The sequence below is a fragment of the Hetaerina americana genome, unplaced genomic scaffold, assembly GCF_022747635.1.
Source record: "Hetaerina americana unplaced genomic scaffold, ioHetAmer1.1.p SCAF_23, whole genome shotgun sequence".
NCBI classification, from domain to species: Eukaryota; Metazoa; Arthropoda; class Insecta; order Odonata; family Calopterygidae; genus Hetaerina; species Hetaerina americana.
In genome coordinates this window covers 2,664,984-2,690,847 of record NW_027286797.1, presented here as the reverse complement: position 1 = coordinate 2,690,847, position 25,864 = coordinate 2,664,984, and the positions used below count along the sequence as shown (strand labels likewise).

General features: G+C 37.5%; 1 protein-coding gene across 1 annotated transcript in view; it reads right to left on the bottom strand.

Moving 5' to 3' along the window:
* Window positions 1–25,864, bottom strand: part of LOC139689394 (dnaJ homolog subfamily C member 25 homolog) — a 45,116-nt gene that overhangs the window by 17,876 nt on the left and 1,376 nt on the right. Inside the window, exons 3-4 of the mRNA XM_071586492.1 lie at window positions 21,821–22,009; window positions 12,545–12,727 (exon numbers count right to left, since the gene is read on the bottom strand). Of these exons, the coding sequence (XP_071442593.1) occupies window positions 12,545–12,727; window positions 21,821–22,009 (372 nt within the window). The remainder of the gene's footprint in view (window positions 1–12,544; window positions 12,728–21,820; window positions 22,010–25,864) is intronic.

Here is a 25,864-nt window from a genome sequence, read left to right as displayed (position 1 = left end):
AAAAACTCACACGAGCGGCAAAATAATGGGCTGGCACAATAAAACACAAATAGAATAGCAACATTTAAAAGGACACTCACACGGTAAATTGTTCGAGCTTTCGGCCCTCTCAGAGGCCTCCTTCAAGTGAGACTGAAAATATCCTGGAAAGGGGAAAGGGGTATGGGTGGGGAGGGGAGTTGTGGAGCAGGGAATGCTGGGAAGGAAATTATAATAGGCGGTTAAGGGTGGGAATTTTAAAAGATCGGAAAGCTAATATGTAGGTGGATTCTCGAGTTCTCACCTCTATATTGATGGCTGAATCAGGTAGGGATTCTAGGATGCTAAGAGGAAAACACTGGTCGAATGAAAGGTTGTGGGAATTGGCGTGTGAAGGGATAGGAAGAGAAGAGAGTGAGGCAGAATTGCAGGAGTACCGGTGATTATTCATTCGAATGGATAAGGGGGTAATGCATTCGCCTATGTACAGGGTCGCACCCAAAAGTGGTAGGACTGATTTTTTTACAAGAATTTTATTGACGATATACTTACATCGACTTAATAATCTTCAAAGTATGCTCCTTGAGCTGCTACACACTTAGCATAACGTTGCTCCCAATCCCCATACGCCCGCTGGAAATTTTCTTTGGAGATGCCGTTGATGACCCTCGTCGAAGCCTCTTGAACGGCCTTTATCGAGTCAAAACGTCGTCCCTTGAGCTGTCTTTTCATCAGGGGGAAGAAGAAGAAGTCCGGTGGTGCTAGATCGGGAGAATAGGGCGGGTGCGGCATCGTGGCAACGCCGTATTTGGCCAGGAGCTGTCTGACGACAAGCGCGCCATGGCACGGCGCGTTGTCATGATGAAGCACCCAGCAGTTTGCGATGGCCGGTCGGACTCTTTTCACGCGTTCTCGGAGGTGGGTGAGCACCTGTACGTAAAAGTTTGCATTCACAGTCTCCCCTGGTGGGACAAACTCCTTGTGAACCACTCCATGATGGTCGAAATACACAATCAACATCGTTTTGATTTTTGATTTGCTCATTCGAGCCTTTTTTGGACGTGGGGACGCGGAAGTGTGCCATTCCGCGGATTGTCTTTTCGTTTCAGGGTCATATTGAAAAACCCATGTTTCATCACCAGTTATCACATTGTCCAAACAAGTTTCATCTTGGTGCAAATTGGCTAACACTTATTCCGAAATGCGCACATGAGTTGCCTGTTGGTCGACACTCAGAGTTTTCGGCACCATCTTGGCGCACACCTTGCGCATGGCCAAATCCTGTGAAATAATGCGTTGGACGTTGGATGCAGACAGACCCAACTGGTCTGCAATTTCTTCACTGGTTAAGCGTTGGTCTGTGTTCAGCAGTGTCCTCACCCTGTCCACATTCGTGTCGGTTCTTGCCGTCGACGGCCGTCCGGAGCGATGGTCGTCTTCAACGAGCTCCCTACCCTCTTTAAACAACTTGTGCCACTAAAATACTGTGGAACGGCTTAAGGCAGTGTCCCCGTAAGCCTGCTTGATCATATCGAGGGTCTCAGTTGCCGTCTTCCCGAGTTTCGCACAAAACTTCACGGAATAACGTTGCTCTAAATTCAGATTCATTTTGTTTTTCAACACGGACAAAAAACTTGCTTCACTAAAAACGGTGTCCTCACTCAACGACAGCCCGCAGGCGACTGAGGTTGGTGTCGGTCTGTTGCTAAGAGCCCCCTCCACCTTACCCTGCCAGGCAGACCCCCCTCCACCGCTCTTTTCGCACCAGAGAAAATCAGTTCTACCACTTTTGGGTGTGACCCTGTAAAAGGAAGTGCAATGTTTGCATGACAAAAGATAAATAATGTTTTTCGAGAGGCAATTAGCATGGGAATGAGGTGAGGGGGCAATGAGGAGATGTAGGGAGAGGGGAGTAGACCTAATAAGAAGACAGGTATTACATCGGGGGCAGTTGCAAGTAGGGGAAATATTAAGAAATTTGTCATGGGGGGGCGCCAAAAGGTTGGTGGATCTCAGAAGGTTTTTGAGATTGTCGGGTCGTCTGCATGCGATAGATGGGCATTGGGGTAGTAAGGATGAGGTCGCGTCATTGTCATGTAAAATTGGAAACAGTTCTTTAAGGAAGGTTTTCAGTCTGTGTGATCCGGGGAAATAGGTGGTGCAAAGGTTGAGTCCTGCGTCAGATGTAGGCTTGTTATTGTGTGGTGTGTGTGGTCGGGTGGAGCGGTGGATTTCATTTTGTAGTAGCTTTTCTGGGTAACCACGTTTGAGGTGTGCAAGATGTAGATTGTGACACTCAGAAGAGAAGAGAACATTTTTGGAGAGGCAAAGAGCATGGAAATGAGGCGAGGGGGCAGTGAGGGAATGTGGGAAGGAGGGGAGTAGAGGACATATTTTACATCGCGGGCGGATGCAAGTAGGGGAAAGATGAGGAAATGTGTCAATGAGTGGGGGGCCAGAGGGTTTCTGGGTCTCAGAAATATGTATGCGTGAGAGGGGCATTGGGTCATTTGAGATAAAGTAGCATCATTATCATGTAAAATAGGAAACAGTTATTTATGAAAGGTTTTTAGTCTGTGGGATCCTGGGAAAGAGTTGGGGCAAAGGTTAAGTCCTGTGTCAGATATGGGATTGTTTTTCTGTGATGTGTAGGGTCGGGTAGGCAAGTGAATTTTATTTTGTAGGAGCTTTTCTGAGTAACCGCGTTTGTCAAGTGCATTGTGTAGATTGTGAAGGTATTTGTTGAGGGAGACTGTAGTATTATAAATCCGGTGTCGGCGGATAGAGAGAGAAATGAGGATTGAGCATTCAGTGTGAGTAGGGTGACAGCAGGTAAATTACAGATATTGATGATGGTTAGTGGGTTTGATATGTACCGCGGTAGTGCATTTGTTGTTGTAAAGTAAGATGTCTGTGACAGGAAAAGTATTTGTCGAGTCTGAAAAGGAAGAAGTGAATTTAACAGTGAAAGAAGAATTTAAGACCAATAAGATATTGATGAAAAAGTCAACAGCCATGTGTTCAGAGAATAAAAATGTCGTCCATGTAGCAGATCCAGAAAAGAGGTCGGAGGGGTTGTCGCGAATTGAAAGTCTCTTCAAGGTGGCCCATGAAGAGATTAGGGTATGATGGTACCATCCTAGTTCCCAATGCTGCCGTGCCTTTGTTTTGTACGTAAAAACAGTTTTGAAACAAAAATGCATTTTTTGTGAGGACAAAAGTGGCTGGATTGAGGAAAAACTTGGTGGAAGGATGCTGGGGTGAGGGGCTTAGAGAAGGATAACGTCAGAGACAGGATAAGCCTTCTGGGTGGGGAATGGAGGAGTAGAGGGAGGTATCATCTGGTGGCCATAAGTAGATTGGCGGGATGTTACAATTTCAAATCTATTGCTATTTTTTTAATTGATGACAGTTTTGCAAGCACTCTTTAAATTAATGTGTGCCATCTGTGTTTAAAACCTCTAGTGATTACTTTAGGCCCTCTATGCTTCTTGGCCCTACCCAGTAAATATGTTTAACCAAAACATATAGTAAAAATGTAAGGCTCTTTACTGCAATTTGTACCAGATGATGATGTAATACATTGAAACTGGCCATGTAATACATCAATATATAGAGTAAAAGTGTTACCATTTGGTCATTATTTGGATTCCACCATACTATGCTTGAAAATATGCAATATGAGTGTATTCTAACTCTTGAGTGTGAATAAACACATTCCTTTTCCTTTGCTACTAAAGCCCTCAGAGTAATATCACACAAAGATTCTCTTCCTAAACCAATACACTGATACCACTCAAGCCGTGGTATCCACTTACATCAGGAGCCCAAGATAAGTGTAACGCAATCATTGTCATAGGGGTACAGGCAAAATTTTGTTTCCTCTTTCCAAATGACTGGGTATAGATAGAGGGAGAATTCCCTGCATGGAGGGAACTGCCTTCCTGGCATTGCCTGGGTGGGGAGACCTTTCTGGATGTCTACATATGGTTTCTCAGCTGAGCATCCTAGTTCTTATCTTCAAATAGATTTCAGCCTTCGGCTAAAATGCCACCATCAGACTCACTTACTGACCCCCTGGCTATACAGATACATCCAGGAATCTTTGCTCCCCCTATAGCTCTTTACTTCCTCTTACTACCTTCCATTAATTATGGCAACCTGAGTAGCCATATCCACATGCATGGCATTAAGTTGAAATATGATGGACACTTCACATGAGAAAGACCAAAACTTAAAAAATATATATATTGATCTTTCATTGGCCACTGAGCATTGTGCTGTAAAATTGCTGTATATTCAGTCCTGGACCAACATCGTTAATGCTAAATACATAACAAAGTAAACAAAAACAATATTATCTCATATAAAACAAAATTATCAAAATAAAATAATTATAGTAAAACTGATCAGCTCACGCAACTGCCCCAAACGGCAAAATGATATGAGTGAGTATAATATTCCAAATGACTGGTTTGAAAATAAGAATATTCGTGAATACATAGTTTTCATCATTTCAACATTGAGCCAGCCCGAATCAGTACGGGCATATACTCTTGGGCATGGTGCCCAAATTGTAGAATTCCAACAATAGCCAACATGGATAAATCATGCCATACATTCGCATACCATGGAAGTAATCAGTGAACCACACCAGTACCCACATGTGATGGTAGAATCAGAGCTAATTCCTTCTCCTGAGACATTCAGCTTCCCAAAAATGTTTCATAACCAGCAAATTACATCTTAGATTTTAGCTGGCAGTACTCAGAGGCATCACCTGAATTTAAACCCAGGACTCTCGGCAGAAATGGCATGCTATCCATGACATACACCAACTATTAAGCACTAGCATCATCTAGGTGATAATTGCAGAAAGATCTGTATGGGCAATTTAAAACTCTACACTTTGAACATTTTTCAGCCACAACTCAGGAAAAAGTGGATCAAGGAAAAAACAAAATGATGTAAACAGATTCTTAGCATATGTCATTGCTTGAAAAATTCAGGAGTAAAATGAAGGCAGTTTCCACGATTCAAATTCTTTTGTTCCACAGAGGCATATTCTCAAACCTAAGTGCAGCATATCTATGTACACTATCACAGTTAACAATCAAACAATCCATTACATCTACTGCAACACTGTCCAATTATACCTACTTACGATCGAAATTAACTGCAGTGCCAGTATTTGTTTTGAGATCAAAAATGCAGATTTAAGTATTAATCCACTTTTTTATTCTTTTAAAATAAAAGAAAATACTACTACCAGGTTTTGTACTGTATTATGCAGACTCATTTAAGAATCACAGCACCATATAATCCATATGGTACACTAAAATATCATATGGATCCATCATTTTCATCCTACTACTATAATATTATCCAAGTAATACCTGATTTATATGAACACACATATTGGCATGAAGTTGGGGATGAGATCATTTGAAATTCCACTTTCCATTATGGTCCATTTATGCTCCTCAACAGGATAGATGAATATGCAAAATATATGCATTGTGGTATCTAAAATTACAATGATAGGGGAAATATATGAAACATGTCGAGCAATGCCAATAGAAAACCAATGAAAGACAATAAGCAACTGTTTTAGGCTCTAATTTGAGGAATAATATTTTCAGTTTATAAGTAATTCCGTACTTTTCCAGTTTTTTCAGGCAAGCTGTGGACATATGAAGTGCTTTCCCAATGAAAGAAAAGACTGGTTTTATAATGAAAAGGTTTTAGTTTTGAGAAAGTACATTTCACAAGGGAGTGCATATCTCTATTTCTAAGGTGTTAGACAATACTGTGGGGGTGTTATCAGAAAATCTCAATTTTATTGAAAAGTTACATTCATTTAACTTGCATGAGGAAACTTGTTTTGATTAATGCAACAAACATAGCTCCACCGCATTGTAAATATTTTTATAATGGAACTTTGGTTTTTTTGCAGTATGCCGTAAATAATGAACTCCTTAGATTAAACACTATTTCCACAGATAATTACAAAAATATTATATTAAATCACAAACCAACATTATAATATGAACAAACTGTGGAATCAACTTGGTAAACAGGGCTTACTTAACTAAATGTATACCGCTCTATAGATTGAGAGATCCAATCGCTACCTGATAAGATAAATTGAGCGTTTTCCATTCAATTAATGGGAGAAACTCAAAATAACTGCATCTGCTAACAGTCATGAAACACTTTGTTCGGAAGCCAGGATTAGAAGATGTGAAATGAAGTTCCAAGAAATAATCGCAACATATTTGCTTGACTACAACCATTAATATTAAGGGATAGAGGGCCTCTCAAAATTAAACTGAAAATAAATAACCTCTTATCCAATTTTTATGTCCCAGTTACGGGCAGGTAAGCAGGCACTGAAATGATTTCACCATATTGGATTTGGGGCACCACATTTCAAACAGTAATTTACACTGACTAGCTCCTACTTTCTTTGTTAAGTAGTCCCAATATTATCCACATGGGTGTGTATACTGTATTATATTAACTGTTCACTTTTCATACTAGTTTAATATATTTCAATAATTACTGTGCTTACACACGTGAAATACTATTTTGTCATCTTAGCTGGGTCTTTTATTTGTTGTTTGTTTTTCATTTACTGTTAAAAGAGTAAGTGCAAACATAGAGTCGTATACATAGAGTCAGTTCCTATTTCTTTTTGTCTTAGATTTCATTTCCTATGTTACCCGCTGCTTCTTTGCCAAATTTTACAAGCAACCTCCTGTAATCACTTTGTTGACATTTTTCTTCAGTTTTTGCCCAAATTTCCTTGCTTGTTTATGTTCAGTTTTCCTCAAGATATTTAAGTCAATTTTGAATTATCCCTTTGTTCCCCTTTTAATATCCAACAAAAAAGTCTCCATTGTAATAAATTAGCATTCACATACCATAATCGATTGATCATAAAACACTTTTCTAACCTCCTATCCTTTCATTTACTCAACATACTAGGGCTATTTTATTTTGTTTCATAATTTTTTTATACCTTTACATATTTGTATTTTAGCATAACTTATTGTGTTACTGAATTAACTTGTTCTCTAAATATAACCTTTATTTCTGGATAAAAATAATTTGCCCTTTTCAGTTGTTAGGCATTGGTGTGAAATTAACTCACAATCTCTAGCACCACCTCAATTCCCTTTCATCACAACACCAAGTCAAAATGGATGCAGGTGATGATGTTGGAAATTTCTAGAATTCTGTATGAATTTTAGTGTTGAATTAATAAATTTAATTGTAAAGGAAACAAAAGGATGTTTCTCAAATCATAAACCCAACTATAATTACCACACTTTCTAGACATCAACCCCTGTACCCTTTAAATTCTCAAGAAACGTAACATTTTTCACTCTGATTATTCTTCAAGGGATAATTAAAAAGGCAAAAGAATAAATGTATTGGCCAAAGAAACCATCACTGTTAGCCCCTTTTATTTCAACAATCATATTCTATTGCAGATACATTCTTCTCAAACAGTAACTACATTTTACAGACAACAGCTCTTTTGATACAGGAAATCAACCTAATCCAAAACTTAACAGTATTTGTCAATATTTGGCTAAATGACAAATTTTCAAAGCTTACCTATCAATAGATGAAAGCTTGATGCTTTACAAAGATATCTAGTGATGGAAGCAGTTCATCCCACAAAAATGGCAAGATTTTGTACCAAGACCTACATGCTATGTGAATCTGATTCTGGATGCATATGATCAAGCATCAAATACTCTGGAAATGGCACTAAGTTCCTTGAAGAGTATTAGCATCACCCACTGTCGCCACTAATGATATTATTTTAGATGATGCTATTAATGGAAAGAGGATATTGTACGGTAATGAATAATTACTACAGATCTCCACATCTTGCACAAATTCTTTTTGCTAACATAACAGATATGCATGGCACTGTCAGAATAAACACAAAGAAAACCCTAATAAACTGAAGGAAAAAGAGCGATTTAAGTTTGAGATATTATTTGATGTCATAGCCGAGATTTGTGTTGTAAAGTGGAAGACCAGAAATAAATTGTACTGCTCTCCACCACGCTTAATTTAGAGACGGTGAAAGTAAAGAAAAAAAGCAAGCCTAGGTCATACTGCAATGAAAGGGTGAGGTGAAAAGTTTCCGGCCTGATAACGAAAAACTTTTTTAGTTTTTTTTTCACTTTATATTTCTTCATAGTGGGTTACGGTAGTCCAGTGGGTAGGGCGTTGGACTGCTGACTGGAGGGTCCTGGGTTCCATTCCCATGGCAAGGCACTCTGGGCACCTGCAGCTCCACCCAAGCTAAAGAGATTTTTCGGGTACCAGATCTTCCTGGGAAACCATAACCGGCACAGGGAAAGGAACTGGCCCCCCTACCCTGATGAATGAATTTCCACACGCCGTATATGGCTTAGTACTGGGTGATCTCCACCATCACCTACTAAACCGACCTTCGGGTTGATTACTGTGTTTATGATTTTTTTTATTTATTCATAATCTCAATAAAGATTTAAACATTTTTTGTAATGGTGCTCGATGGCTGTGATACTGGTTTTATCATCCAATTCCTCAAGTCTCTCAAAATACTCCTTTACGGTATCCATGACTTCCTCATTGCTCTCAAATTTTTTACCTGAGAGCCATTTTTTTAGGCTATGAAACAGATAACTAACTATATATTTTTTAGTCAGTTAGCCTCCTTTTCTGGTAACCCCGTGACTAGTAAAGGAGAAAGAAAATACTATAATAAAATATGCTACCCTCTTCTAGACTGGTCAATGTAAAATTCCTTTGCCTTATACAAAAAGAGTGAAGCTCCAAAAAATCACCTCAACTTTAGAAATATCACCTGAACTATTGGTTCACAGGTAACAAAAATACTTCCTTCCTAACTAAAGGATCATCATTAGTGTCTCAAGAATAAGAAACAACCACCTTATAAAAGGTTCAGGTGAAATATGATCCTGTTTAACTAGGAGTTTACTAAAATAAATCCATTATATTTCATAATAGGAATAGATTTTAAAAACTTAGGGCTTTTTGCACTTTCACAAAGTAAGTTGATAAAGCAGCAGAGTTGGGGAAAAGAGAAGTTTCCAGTTTATTGTTTTTGGTGCCATTTAGAGATCCGCAATTATGTTTTGGGCACCCTACCCTGAGTTCATCCATGAGTTACAGCACCTCCCCCTAAAATTGGAATCCTGGTCACCAAGCCTAGGAATAATATATTTTTTATCAAGATCCAATATCACTTTTCAGCCTCTATCACCCTTTCTTCCTCATTATAATGTGGCATTAAGGGCAAATACATGAATAAAATTTCTCATTTCCAGGTTCCTTATCACTATTTATTCCTTGTCTCAACCAGGTGTTTCTGGGAAAATATTGGAAATTCGAGTAGAACAATAAAGCCACAAACAAACAAAAATCCCAGGGCTGGTTGCAACAAGTCTGGCTCTACCATAACTCAGGATTTGAGTGATGGGTTCGTATTGACATTTGTTGAATTAATACACAGTAGTATCCAGGTCACTCATGACTGCCCATAGCATACAGATTAGCAAACTCCGTGGTCAGTGGCCAAGCTATTGCAAATTTGGAAATTTTGCCAATTAGGAATGTAAATATTTAAGACAAACAATTACTGAAGAGACATTGGAATAGTCCCATCAACTGGTGTTATCTTTTCATTGTTTAATCAAAACATTTTACACTGCTACATTAAATATTAATGACATATATGTTTGTTTCTCTCCAGCAATAAGCCTTAACCTGCTATAAGCCAGATGCAGTGGATTCTTCACTGTTTACACAGCCCCTGGATCCTAGTAGGGGTGAATGAGTAATTGTGCATCACGCCATGGCTTGAGAATACCACTCTTTTTTGTAATGGTGAAGATTCTGATGATGTTACAGAAAATGTCCTGGCAAATTGAATTTTTACAATTATTGTAAAGAATATGATATTGGTACTACAATTCATGGAGAAATTACTAATAATTCCGATAATTTGAAAGGAGACTTAAAGACCTCTTTCATTACCAATTGAGTATAGCTGGATAGTTGAAGGTTTGACTTCCTCTAACAGGTTAAAATTGTATTTAGGGCCAAAAAATCTTCATACAGCACCAAGACAGTGTAATATATGCATGTGCAAAGGTAACTGAGGTGGAGGGATTATTGGAAAAACACAAATGGGAAAGAGCTAACTCTTACCGACATGCAAGTTTCTCTACACTGACTAACATTTGTTTGATTCTTACAATGCTGCTTAGAGAGGTGTTTTCCAAGATAGAAATCAGAATAAATGAATAATTTATTACCAAAAAATTGTCAGATAAAATTCTTATATCAAATGGACAGTTACTGCAATAATCTATTTGAGCAGGATAGCCAAATCAATAATTTGAGTTGAACATTTCCCACGGATTGATAATCACCTTCGTGTACAACTGGAAATGGAATAACGCACACATGAAGGCATTGCTTTAGATTGTATTCTTTGGCATTCCTGGTAATTTGACAAAATGACATTTCACCCTGATAGAGAGAGGTGTCATATGCTGGCTGCAAATGTGCAGACGCTGGAGGCAACAAAAATGACCCTGTTCCTGTCCTGTCCCCTCTTTGCATTGATTGCCCAGGCCATCAGGTTCCTGGTGATGCATGCTTCTCCGATACTTTTGATAAGAGTGGAAAATACCAAGTACCGTATTTTCCCAATGATAACATGCACCTTATGTATAACGCACATCCAGGACTTGGTAGTTATCATGAATTCGTATAGATACCGTGCACCCAGGGCTTCACAGTTATCTTTGTTTGGATGCTGCGCATCTAAACATCATAGTGTATCATCATCAATAAACATCATCCTGTATCTAAAACAATAAACAATATATGCTAGCCAACACAATATGCCGCCATATAGCTTTTTTGCTGTGATTCTTAAGTCGAAATGAGACATAGGTTTGTGTGTCATTTTATTTGCTGTTTAAATTAACTTTCAGCAAATCAAATATAAAAAAATAAGAGAATAAATGTAATGGAATTTTCTTGTTTTGTCTGCTTTACTTTGCTTTATTAGTATCAGTGCTCAGCTGTTCTAGACACCCTCCGACTTCTATGGAAGTGCCACCTACATGGTGATTCTTTCAAACCAGAAATGAGTTAAGCTTTTATAATTTAAAATTTTCTCAAGAAAATTACCCATGAAGATAAATATTGTGAGAAGAAAAGCGTATACAGCCATATTTAAGCTAGAATTCATTAATTTCGCGAAAGAAAAAGGAAATCGCGAGGCTGCCAGAAAATGTATCTTATCCTATTATATATTTATATGTATATAATACAACGTACTCTATGTATACGTGACGTACTATGGATTAGAATAAATGAATTAGAGAAATTATACATTTCTTCTTTTTCTCATGGATTTATGAGATGAAATAACTGTAACAGTAGCAGATTTGTATAAAATAGAATTCAATTAGAAAGGCATGCTTCCAGGCTAATTTATTTTTATAGGGTACATAAGTGTGTAAGTGTTTGGATTTTTTCAATTTTCATTGTACTTAACGTGCATTGTCATTTTTTTCGATCATATGAACATTTTTATATAGATAACGCATGCGTCATTGATGGGAAAAAACATTAGTACCCAACAATCCAGGGTAAGCAATGGTGAGGAAAGGGGAGGCAGCCACAACATGAGCATCACAAGGAAATATATTTTGCAGAGCAAATTTGGATAAATCTTTCTCTCAAAGCAAATGGGATCTCTTGGGATGGGTAGTAGTATTGAGGGGAGGCGACTGACAGCTGAGGTCATTTGCGCCAAAGGAGATGGGCAAGGAAAGATGAAGCTCTTTACGAAAGGCGCCAAGGGGTCCACAGCATAACGTCCCATCCGACGGACGGCGTACTTACTCAAAGTGCCCTCCACAAAGCACCTCAAGTAGGGATCGAGATACCTCTGAAAAATATGCAACACCGCTGGGATTTGAAGCCGGGTCCTCTGGGTGGGAAGCCATTACGCTAGCGTCCGCACCATCTCGATCCCTCCTCTCCCACTTAATTAATCTGTTATGGCCATTAACCCAAACATTAAGAGGAAGTAACCACTCAGCTTCAGTTACACTGTCTTAAAATCACAGTGAATTCATTGCGATGTAACAAATGGGAAGATAAGTGTGTGTCTATATTTGCACTCTATGCCATATGCTGTGGTACAAAATGCATTGGTGTGCTTATTTTATCTTTGATGACACTAAAGCAATGCATTAATAAGTAAATATCTCTTCTATTCCAGAAATTTTGACTCCCAATAATGATAGCAATTCCAATTTGACATTATAGGCACATACACACAAGATTCATTTTGAGGAATAAGTTTATCTTTTCCCATAAAGTGTCAGTTCTCTCAATTTGGTACCATCAATTTCCAAGGTATTTAAATTTCATCTACAAATAGCCTATTACTATAACATTAAACACCACAAGCTAGCAAATAAAGTAGTTCATTATATTTTGTACTCACCGAATGTCTATATTATCTTCTAAAACCTGTCTTATTATCATTTCTTCCTCTTCCTTCATTTCATTCTTACTGCGCCGTCGACTTTTTCTGTTCGCATCAAATTTCCCCTCCTTCTTTGCCATATCGAGTGCCTTTAAGCGATACTTGGGGACTGTGAGCAAATATTTTATGGCCGATTCATACCTGCAAAAACAAAATGAAACCAGGTGAAACAATGAGAATTTAGAACTTCATGAAATTTAACATACATTTTGAAACAATTGGTTTTAAAAAGCATAGCAATTCTAGAGTGAATATACAATGTACATAGCAAGAGGCAGACTCTATATAAAGCAGGAACCTGTCAAAGCTGGGTTTTTGGGAATGATCGCAAGACACAGTGATCACATCACATTATATTCATCATTCCTACCTACAACATTGAACCTACGAAGGAACTAATTTACACAGAAGCACTGTGATAAATCTGAATTGGAAGCAAGTAAATCGACCCACATAAGAATAGAAATTTTGATTTTAAAAGCCTTGCTTGGTATTAGAGTTGTTCAACTTTACAATACCATGCCAAAATCTGCTTTATTTTAAAATTATTGTTCCGAACCAATTATTTTTATTTGAAAATGTTTCCCTGCATCACATTTTAGTTTTACCAACGCATTATTCTATTTTTGACAAAAACACTCAGCCCCTAGAAAATAATCACTACAGAATTGTTGTTTTGTGCCCGCCCCGGTGGTGGTAGTGTAACATCTTTGATGCCAACTCAGAGATCACGGGTTTGACTCCTGCCTAGGTGGGATTTTGGGTGTTTGTAATTGTCTAATGCTATATTATTATAAACAAGGTCTGACCAAAAAGTATCGTGATTGTTGAATTTTTACGGGTTACGTATATTTTATTTTCAATTTTTTGTCGCATTATGTTGGTACTTATGTCTCTCACTTATGCCGAAAACTTCGGCCATTTTGAATGTTCAGTTAATTGTTCACAGCTGTTTTGCTTGGACGTGTTTTGGCTTGTCTTCAATTTGTGCCTGTTCCAAAAAATGGGTCAAAGAATCTGTATCAAAATCTGGGTGAAAAACGAAATTAAGTGCACCGAAGCATTCCGAATGTTAACTGTGGTATATGGAGACTACCTAGGACTGAAGCAATGCTTATCGATGGCACAAAATGTTCTCAGAGGGCCGAGAAGATGCAAACGACAAAGAGTGTGCCGGACACCCGAGCACATCAACAACAGATGAAAAAATTGATAAAGTGAAATAGTACTGGCTAATCGTCAAATCACCATGAGGACCTAAACATGTTGATTGGCTCGTGCCATTCCATTTTTTCCAATAATTTGGGCATGACACGAGTTGCCGCCAAATTCATACTAAAACTGCTAAATTTCGACCAAGAAGAGCAATGCATTAACATTGCTAATGAGGTGTTGGACCTCATTAGCAATGTTACCTAATGAGGTGTTGTTAGCTAATAAGGTGTTGGACCTTGGTGTTGGATCTACGACGACCCAAATTTACTCCAGAGGATCATAACTGGTGACGAATCATGGGTTTATGGTTGTGACATGGAAACTAAAGCTCAATCATCCCAATGGAAGCTGCAGCACGAGCCAAGACTGAAGAAAGCCGGCCAATTTCAGTCAAATGTAAAGTTTTGCAAACAGTTTTTTATGATTCCAGGGGTGTGGTGCATCATGAGTTCTTGCCACAGGGTAGAACGGTAAATAAGGAATATTACCTGCATGTAATGCACAATCTGCGCGATGCAATCCACAATAAACCCCTGGATTTGCAGAAGAACAAAAATTGGCTTTTGCACCATGACAGCCCCCCTGCTCACACATCGTTACTTGTACACGAATTTTTGGCCAAAAACAACACACTAATGATGCCACAGTATTCCCCAGATCTGGCCCTAAGTGACTTTTTCTTGTTCCCAAAATTTAAGAGGCCCATGAAGGGACAACGCTACGCTATGATTGACGAGATAAAGACTGCATCGAAGGATGATCTGAATTAGATCACAAAAAATGATTTTTTGAAGTGCTTTGAGGATTGGAAAAAACGTTCTCACAAGTGTATAATATCTAATGGGGATTACTTTGAAGGGGACAAAATAGATATTCATGAATAAATAAATAATATTTGAACAAACACAAAAGTCGTGATACTTTTTGAACATACCCCGTAACTCCAATGCAAAGGCCTAAGTGCTGTTTTCGGTTTGATGTTAAATAAATAAATAAAATACTTTCATCCCGTACAGGCATTATTTTTAACATTCAGTGGCTGGAAAAGCTGATTTCACCCTCAATCAGCTTGGGTGCATTGGTGTTTGTAAGGGGACATGGAAACCTTGGGATAAGGTACAGCAAAAGAAAGTGTTCTAGGTGCTGAGGAAGGATGAGGCTCTTCAAAGAAGGAAGAGAGAGAGAAAGAGAGAATATAGCAAACATAGGCAGATGGCTAATAGGTATGTTTGATCATCATTGAAATAGAAACGCTCATCCCCATCCCTCTCATCCCAAGTGAGTGTAAAATAGGTTCTGGAAACTTTGATTTCAATTGTTACTCCAGCCAATTGCTGCATTTCTTTATCTGTGGTGGTATTCAGATGACTTAAACCCCTCAGCGTGATTTTCAGTACGTGATACCTCTCAGTAGGCCTTATCTGCGGATCAACGTATGCTCCACTCCCTCAGTTTTGAATTTTTTCTGCCGCACCATCGAATTTTTTAAATATCTATGGTTGTCTTTGGTCTCTCAGATAAAAAGTCTTCCAGATCTTTCTGTTTTGACTACAAGAAAAGTCACCATTAAAGTAAAATAAATCTATCAAGTCTGTTGTTATGAGATATGCGAGTTCTTTACATCTACGCTTTGTCTTCAGCTTCTGTTTATCTTTATTGCTTGATATGATCTCCCTACCTAATTTCTCTTGAACCATTCCTGTATCATTCTTTCTTTTTGTTTCATCACAACAGTTGCGAGGGCAAAAGGCCTCACCACCATCTATGGTCTCCGTTGTTAGATTTCTTTCTTTAGAAACAGAAGTAAAAAAGCATTGTATATAATCCCCGTAATGGATTCCAAGAGTAATAAGCTTTTTTGAGTGAAGTTAATACGGAGAATTTAGCTGAACACCTGGATGGAGAAAGAGAAGTGAGAATTGGATGTGATAGTTCAAGTTCAAGTGAGGAATTTTGGTTGAGAGGCACTTCATTGAAAAGATACGGCCAACCAGGAAGAAGTCCAGGCCTCAAAGAAGAGGTCAGCTGTGCTCCGCACGAGGTAAAAGGAGGAATACAGGGTGTACTAGGGCCCCGACTTCAATGCCGGCCTATATTTAGAAGATTGCTTCAATTATATCCCAAAAAATGAACTATTAGAGTGATGCTTCAAAACTTAAAGGCGAATAAATAAGCGAAAATATAACATATGTAAAATTTTTACTATATAGAATAAGCAATTTAACATAAGGTAATTTTTTTTTAAATTTTAGTATAAATATTTTAAAAGCTATAAATTATTTTCAACAATGCTGTAACAGGGAGAGATTTCTGAAAAATTAAATACCAGGAGTGGGGCCGAAGCATTTAAATACCTATACCGGGTTGAGGGGTTAATACCCTTTCAGTATCTAAGTAAAATATATTACTAATTTTTATTGAAAGAATTATGAAACTCATACTTCAATTTCAACTATTTGGTTATTGCCCAGTTTAAGAAATTCATGCAAAATCCATAAACATGGTTCAGCAGAATTCCAAATATTAATGTATATTAGGGAAATAATAACAATATTGTAAATGTGCATTACATTGTCATGAAGTCAGTTACATATTAAGAAATACGTCAACTCCTGCCACAGGGATGACTGCTATGTAAATGTGAACATTGGGATAAAAATTGCCTGGAAAAAGAATTGGGACGCTTCCCTAAGTCAAGTGAGATGTGCACATTGCACGTTGAACGTTATTTCAACATGTAAGAGCCATTCACTAACTTACGTCCAAGAAACTGTAAATTTTAATATGCCAGCTATACTTCATGAACATCCATTGGATCAAAGCTGGAAGAAAATAATCCATTAAGTAATCTGAAAGAATCATGGTCCAGGCCAATACCCTATTAGAATTGGTGAAGAGCACATTGTAGACTGCAGAGTAGAACACTCAGATGTGAAATGGTCATATTTCACAACATTGCATGTCAGTGTGGCAACTATGAAAAATATATTTTCACAGTTATGTAAAATATTTCACATTCTTCCTTTAAAGCAGAGAGGGTGTGCCATGCAAATAGAGGAACTGGACCCATCAGAAACAATAAAAAATTCACACATTTGCTCAGCAAGCGCTTTCTTTTTTCCTAACCAATTACACCATTCTTTGTGATCACATTTTTTTTAAATGAATTAGAATAAGTTGCAGAATTTTATCAATGTAAACATTTTTACTCTGAAATAATTTGGTAAATATACTCCACAAATGTCACGGAATTAAATATTGTACCAAGTCATTTAAAATTGAGCATAATTCACTTCTTGGCTTGCTTCCTAATGCATTACTAAAAATATGAGTAAATATCCTGACTCACAGTTGAAATTGTAAAATTATCCCTAAAAATAGTGGCAAAGTTACTACTCAACACATTGTGACTACTGTGTTTAAAATAAGTAGTGATAGCATAGATATTTCCATGATGCCCACAATCAGTAAAATATTAGAGAAAGTAGCAAAGCTAAAAAATGAAATGTATGCAAAATCATCAACTTTTAAAAAATGCAATATTGATTTAGAGAAAAGTGAATCAATAAAATGCTGTGCTATATTCCATTTAAAATTTTCAGACAGCAATTGATCAGAGCATGAAAGCTGCAAGAGTATTTATAGACCGAGCATCTGCTTCTGAGTCGACCATACAATTCTACTTTATTAACTGGAAAAGATCAAATTAGAATTGTGGCACTTCTGTGGTTACTAGATTACCTCATTCAGATTTACCAATATACAAGCATTGACATCTGTAAAAGTGCAAAAAATCACAACTGTTTTGCCCGAAGAATGGGTATGGGACCCAGTTCTGGATCTAATAATTTTCTCAATTTATATAAAAAATATAGGGAACCTCAATCTCCTTTGGGTAATAACTTTCATTGCAGATGACACTAGTTTATTTCACAGCAGCTCGACAACTAAAATCAAGGGTATTAAGAAGATTTATAGATGTATTAAATGTGTGGTTCACAAACAATAAGCTGTCACTTAATCGTGATAAAACAAAGGTAACAGTATCCCACGTAATTGGATTAGAGGTGCCTGCATTCCATCTAATATTATGTTATATCCCACTGCAGCAGGCTCAATGAGAAAAAATTTTTAGGTTTCATTATGGATGAGCATCTTGGAAAGAGCAAATTCACATTATAAAGAAAAAAATTTGCTTATCAAAGGATGTGCTGAAGAAATTTAAAAATTTATTTCCCAAGAAAACACTAATCATGGTCAACAAACTCGTTTAAACTGACGAGGGTAAAAAAGAAACTTTACACTTCCACAATGAAGATTTAATACTTCAAGATCATGGTTTCAACAATCATCATCAGGAGATGATCAAGCGCAGTGTTGAAACCATGGTCGTGAAATATTAAATCGTTATTGTGGAAGTGTAAAGTTTCTTTTTTACCCTCATCATGCAGGAATTCCACAAAGTTAAACCTGACACTGTTATGTTTCTTTAAACTGTATCTTGTCTTTATTTCGTCCTTAAACTGTATCTTGTCAAGATTTTAATTTAAAATAGTTTCAACTGATCTGACTCTTAAGAAATAGATTTTTTAATATCTTGAATGGATGGCATCACAGAACTCGGTCAACATTTCAAAATATGCTATTTGTGTATATAAACATGCATAGTGCCAAACCGACCTTGGATTGATTACTGTGTTTATGGTTTTTTTTACATGCATAGCGCATTTTTATAGATATTGCTGTATGATCTAAGAGCCCACAATGAGTCTCATTAAAAACTCCAAATTACACCATCATCTAGAAATGCAAAGTTCTGAAGTGTAATTCATGACTTCAAGTTTAAATGCAATACAACATGATAATCTTCTCTATTTAGATCCCATGAAGTTATCATTTTACCTATTTATGTGACGTTTAGTTTTTGTTATTATTCTGCTATTATTGAAATTCGGATTAAAAGAAACCATTTTCTAAGCCTTTAGGAAACTCTCATACTACTTAAGGTTGAATGAATGTACACTCAATAGTTAATTGGGAGAGAGACAATGCATGCATACATAAACAGAGAGGCAACATCTCCAGCTGCCCAACGCATATAAAGCCGCTGTCTGCGGATTAATGAAAATATTCATCAAAGACCAATGTCTTTATTGGCCAATAGTTTTCATCGCAGAAGTCTATATTCATTACAAACTGAAGCTTGAGCTATAATGTCCATTTTGGCAGGAGAAAAGATAGATACATGAAATGAAGTTTCACATCATACCTAAAAACCAGAATTCCTGAAATTACATAACAGTGGGCCTATATCTATACACAGATTGTGTTAACTACCTAAACTAATATTATGTAACTTTGACCATTGATTCTCCCACAAATTCACTTTAACCAGTCTCACTAGCAAGCCCACTCCACCTCGGGCTCCACTTTCAAATTATTAATAAAAAAACTGCATAACCTTGGGTTATAATAAAATTATAGATTATTACCTCACTCGTATTTAAAAAGAAGCCTTTCGCTAGTCTATGTCATAAAATATTGGTAGAAATTGGGTTGATGCCCATAAAAGGACCTTCACCCACAACCAAACTTAATCATGTATACACAGTTCACCAGATTATTTTGAATGTATGCACAGAGCTATCCATTAGCTAAAATAAATATGTCCATGTTGAAGCCCATGTCAAGTAGATGAATAAAAATTTGCACAGTGAAAACACTCCCTTCATCCACATCTTGCTTGCTAGTAGCAATTAGCAAAGCCCATCAACAGAGGAGCCCCTGCTCCTGCTAACTAAATATTATAATTGGTGTTCACCAGAAATGAAAATCCTATAATTGTACTTTGAAAACACCCTTACAGGCCGAAGATAAGTGGGGCACCAAAACACTTTAAGCTTGTTATAGGTAAGGCATGGAATCTTTATTCTAAGAGTAAATACGAGGGTCATCCGGAAAGTAGTACCCGTTCGTGCCGCATGAAGTGCTGACGACGCGAGTAGCCGCTGGACGAGGTCAGATAGCTTCAGTGGCTTGTCTGCCTTCTCTGAGCCAAGTTGCGTGACGCTAGCATTGCCTGTGTTGTTTCTGTGATTGTTTACAATGTTTAAAAAAATTGAGAACGCCGCCAGTTGTGAAGTGAGGGCAGTGATTAAATTCCTCAATGCAAGAAACGTTCGCCCATGTGATATTCATCGCCAATTAAAGGAGGTGTATGGAGACAATGTAATGGACGAGTCGTCTGTTCGGCGGTGGTGTCGCAACTTCAACATGGGGAGGGGGAACACACACGACGATGAGCGTTCGGAGAGACCGTCTGTCATTACAGACCAACTGGTGAGCTCAGTTGACGAATTCGTGAGGAACGATCGGCGCGTCACAATTGATGACATCTGTGAGCATTTTCCCAATGTTTCTCGAACAATTGTTCATGAAATTGTTAAACACCATCTGCATTATGCAAAAATTTGTGCAAGATGGGTCCCTCGCGTATCTCAGCGAAGGACTATGCAGCAGGAATACAGAAACTTGTCACACGTTATGACAAATGCCTTAATTTGCTTGGAGATTATGTTGAGAAGTAGTTTAAAGTATCCTCTTTCAAATAAAATTTTTTATGTTTGTTAATATTTACTTTTGTGTCTTTATTTCACGAACGGGTACTACTTTCCGGATGACCCTCGTACTTAGGAAATACCTAAACATTTCATTTAAGCAGAAGTTATTATTTACAATCCAAATACTTCTGAAATGCATCAATCCATCATGGGTCCACGATTTTGGAAAAAAATGACATCACTCTCACATTATGCTAAGTCTTGAGGAGAAAACTTTAGAAGGGGTTCTCTTCAGACTGATATCATTGAGCCTCCCATTGGGCGAGTCTCCCAGATGTTGCTTTGTGAATTACGGACTGACAAAGATCTACTGTCTTCAGTATTCGAACCCACTCCCTCTGGCCAGGAAGCCAACACATTTGCCACTGCACCATCCCAATACCCCATTACAATGTTCTAATGATTGGGTCCCATGGAAATTAAATGAAAAGTATAGAGTAATCAGGACCCCAACAGCTACATGAACCACCTGTGGTGTAAGGCATACAAAAAAGACGGCATTTAATCATCAAATCCTGCTGTTAAACAGATTTTAAGAATGAGTTTATGAATTATGTGGGGACAAGAAAATCCCTGAGCTTTCCTCAAAATTTCACTTTCATTACTTTCACGAAGGCTGATATAGATGGATTAGGAATTATGCTTAATGGGAATTCTGTCTTGGCTCACACAGCACAAACACAATCTTCAACCTGCAGCTAGCATTCAAAATGATGAGAAATTATTAGTGTTCAACACAACTGCATCAACCCTAAGGTTTCCAGGGCTCTGAATGGCATGAAAGGAGCTATGAAGATCTGAAAAGCCTGATAGATAACAGAATAGCTCGGGTGAGCTAGTACCAGCCTGTCCCCAGATTCAGAGCCGATGATGTCGACATGACCACTGTGCAAAAGATCTTGCCAAACTCAGATTAGAAACCACATCAACATATAAACAAATCATACATCCCTCTTCCATATAAACCAAAACCAACAGATAATGAAATTTTTCTACCTTCTATTAATATTTTTCCTGAAAAATACATACATGTATACATAAATCATACCTTCAATCCATTCTAAGCAGTATCTTGACCATAGGTTTCCAATTGCAATGGATTATGAATGAATGGGAAGGAACTTCTTAGCACCAAGTATACATCCATTAATTATTAACAAAATTCTTCCATATCAAATTTCCTTTTGACTTCAGTTTTTAACAACCCTGTTGAAGGGATGTCTTCAAAATTATTTTTGTATATTTTATATATGCTATTGACTAGTGTCTTGAAAAACAACTCACACTATTGACCTCAATACTTTTGTTGTAACAACATGTTATGCAATCATATGCCATGTACATACCAAATTCAACCAACTGGTGGTCCTTTGATCAATGTTCCTACAAACTGAATTACCTTTGGCATGCACTGAAGTATTGGACAGCAGATATAATGGTAATAGTAACAGCAACAACAATACGGACATCAACTTTTGGTGTGACGTGCCGGCGATAATATCTATAATAATGGCTATAAATTCTCTCTGGGTTATCCAGCATGTAGTCGTAGTCTGCTCGTGACTCTTCATCTTTCAAGATTTCATACCTATAATAAAAATTATGGAAAGGATAGTAATGTAATACATCTTTCAGGCATCACAAGGAATCAATGAAATAATGAAGATGTCAATGTCAAGATTGAAATTACTGTAATATCAATATTTCTAGCACACCCTGGCATACTTCATCATTCCATAATAATCATAACATTTATTTTCCCTGTAGACACAACACATAAATATGTACACATGGCAAACGCATAATGCATTTCATGAATAATAAATTATTCAATCAGCATCACCTTAAATTATCTCAAGGCACAGACACTCCTTAAAACTATTAAAACACCCTTGTACTGGGTATGCAGATATTTTTTTGAATCTTTCCAATTTTTATTCAATTATATGAATATCAATCGTAATATATAATGGTAAGTGGTTATATACGCATGTGATCAGGACCCTTGGTTATCAATTTTACATGAATGTCATTACATATTCCAGTTTTGTACATGTGGAAGCCATTATTCCTAATAAAATCCATACACATAAATATACACATTCCTCATAAAATCCATATAAATCATTTCTGTTACATTTTTCATTTAGCCTTAACTGTTTTTGGCATAGCAGGCTACCCTGCTTTTACTTTCAGCCCTTTGTGGCAACATAAGATATAGAGGAGTGTCTGAAATACTTTTTCGTTTCTTAGCATGAAAATATGCACCTTTTCTGCACTGCTTGAATTCAATACTCAAAATTTTGCTTTTTACAACCTACTATGGGCAGTCTGAAACCTATTTAGGTTTCAGATAAGTTGTCTATCCCTCAGTGGACTCCTTTTGGGTTATACATTCATTCATCCCACCCACTTTACTCTGTTACACCTCTTTCAAAATCCATTCAACAAACAACTAAATCCAATAACCCTTTCTAACTTTCTATTTCTATCTAAAACTCTCAAAATATTTATCCATGGCTTACTCCTATAGTATCACACACAGCCCAACCTATTCTAAACCAAAACTGATCTTCCCTTAATAATCATTTGCCCTTCTCTCCATCTTTTTGTTTTTGACCTAAAGTACTATCTTGCAAGTACATTAAATTAACCATAAGGCCTCATAGTCCTCACATACTGCTGCCTTTCCCTGTTTGTAATGTGAATGTATACAGATTAATGAAGTCTTCAGGCCTACTTCCTTCCTACTACGAGGGTCATCCGGAAAGTAGTACCCGTTCGTGAAATAAAGACACAAAAGTAAATATTAACAAACATAAAAAATTTTATTTGAAAGAGGATACTTTAAACTACTTCTCAACATAATCTCCAAGCAAATTAAGGCATTTGTCATAACGTGTGACAAGTTTCTGTATTCCTGCTGCATAGTCCTTCGCCGCCAGCTCATTGAGATACGCGAGGGACCCATCTTGCACAAATTTTTGCATAATGCAGATGGTGTTTAACAATTTCATGAACAATTGTTCGAGAAACATTGGGAAAATGCTCACAGATGTCATCAATTGTGACGCGCCGATCGTTCCTCACGAATTCGTCAACTGAGCTCACCAGTTGGTCTGTAATGACAGACGGTCTCTCCGAACGCTCATCGTCGTGTGTGTTCCCCCTCCCCATGTTGAAGTTGCGACACCACCGCCGAACAGACGACTCGTCCATTACATTGTCTCCATACACCTCCTTTAATTGGCGATGAATATCACATGGGCGAACGTTTCTTGCATTGAGGAATTTAATCACTGCCCTCACTTCACAACTGGCGGCGTTCTCAATTTTTTTAAACATTGTAAACAATCACAGAAACAACACAGGCAATGCTAGCGTCACGCAACTTGGCTCAGAGAAGGCAGACAAGCCACTGAAGCTATCTGACCTCGTCCAGCGGCTACTCGCGTCGTCAGCACTTCATGCGGCACGAACGGGTACTACTTTCCGGATAACCCTCGTATATGGCATAAGTGAGCCCATAAAAAACAAATATCTTTTCCTAAACCCAAGAGTAATTCTGCAGGGATGTTTTCTATCTCCAAAACCTGTACCCATTCATTTCTCCATTTCACAATCAAGTGTGCCTGGATCTGAGCTATCCTCATGAGCTTCACTCCACTCAATTGAATTCACTGCACTAATACCTTTACCATATTATTCTTCAATGCACTATTTTCATCTTGCTTGAATATCCTTATACTCTGATTAATACTCTTCCCATTTTATCACTTAAGAGTATGAATGGATTTTCCTTTCTCATCACCTGACAGTTCTTCCACTTTCCAATTGAGTGAACCCATTTCATCCTGTCTTTGAAAACTCTCCATATCCTCACATCGTTTTTCCACCATGCTTCCTTCACTCTGTTAGTTCCATCTTATTTCATTATTTATCTCTTTGCAGCTGCTCCTTCCAATTCAGTCAACATTCTCCCATTTCCTTCTCTCATATATCTGCCAAACCATCTCCTCCGTAATCCATGGCTTCCAAATCCTTTCTTTTCATACCCATTACCTCATACATACTCATTTTTGAGATATTTTCCCTTTTCCTCAAGTGTACCCATTACTCGGTCATCATCCACGGTTTTATCAACAGCTTCTGGGAATGCCTTCTTTCTGCTAGAGTAAGAGTTTCTGCATTCTCTTTCCTTAATACTTTTTCCAACTTTGAAATTAATATACACTTCATAAACACTAATTAATGGTCTGAATCAACATCCGGGAGCAGATGAATAATCATTATTGTCCCTAAATCTATCTAAACTTAGCATAACCTATCTGGCACCTCCCATGTAGCCAGTTAATATGACAAAGAAATACCACATGAAAAAATAAGTACACCATCATGAGGACTAAAATTTGGTCATAATGGTGAAGTCACAATGATCTTACTGTAATATTTCACCACTTGTGGAGACTTGGAGGAACACAAAAAATGGGTTAAAAGCAAAGACTAAAATGTCTTTCCAAAAAAAATGTATCTTATATTTCAGTGACCCCAGATCTGTTGAAACATGAAGCATCTGCTTCAATCAATTTGCCGTAAAAATATTCACACTCACTCCCATGAATGTTTGAGCATATAACAAAAGAAACCAATCAGAATGAGTCAATGTGAGAAGAGTTATGCTCTTAAACATCATACATGACAAATTTACGGAGGGTAAGGATCCCATGAGATTTATTATCTCTACTATAAAATGCTTCATTACCTCTAAAGGTCCCAGAAAGCACAACCAATGGAAAGTTTTGATTTTTGGGGGCTTTGGTCGTCTCTAACACAAAACGCTTAGCCAACATTTTTCTCGTGGAGTCCCACTTTTTGTGATATATCCATTGCAATCCTTCTTCAACAGAATATGAAGAATTCATGGCCTAGTCAATTCAGGGGTAGCCCTCACAAAAACCTCTCCTATTAAGTAACCACCCATGTCAATGAGCAGTATTGAAAACAAAAAAATCCTTGCTTCCCTATTACTTACATTAACTGATTTTTATCTTAGCATATGAATTACCTAATAACTTTTGTTTCACTATCATAAATATTTACAAGACATGGTCATTTTCTATTGATGAGTAAGCAAACTGTCAACTCAATTAACATATGAAAACAACTATCACAAATTATCTCAAAATATGATCTATTTCATTTTAGTCCACGTGTAGATTAGCAATTGGAACATAATCACCCACAATTTACTGTTTCAAACATCTGCTGATGATGACAAGGTCTCACTGCACCACTATCCAGCATGTGTTGGACCGTTTCCTTTTTACGGTTGGTGACCTAACACCCCCCGCCACACGCCCTTGCGGGGTATTATGTAGATGTAGATTAGAAGTCAAAAGTACAAATTGAGATGCTATAGAAGGTTGCCACACGTTAACTTACG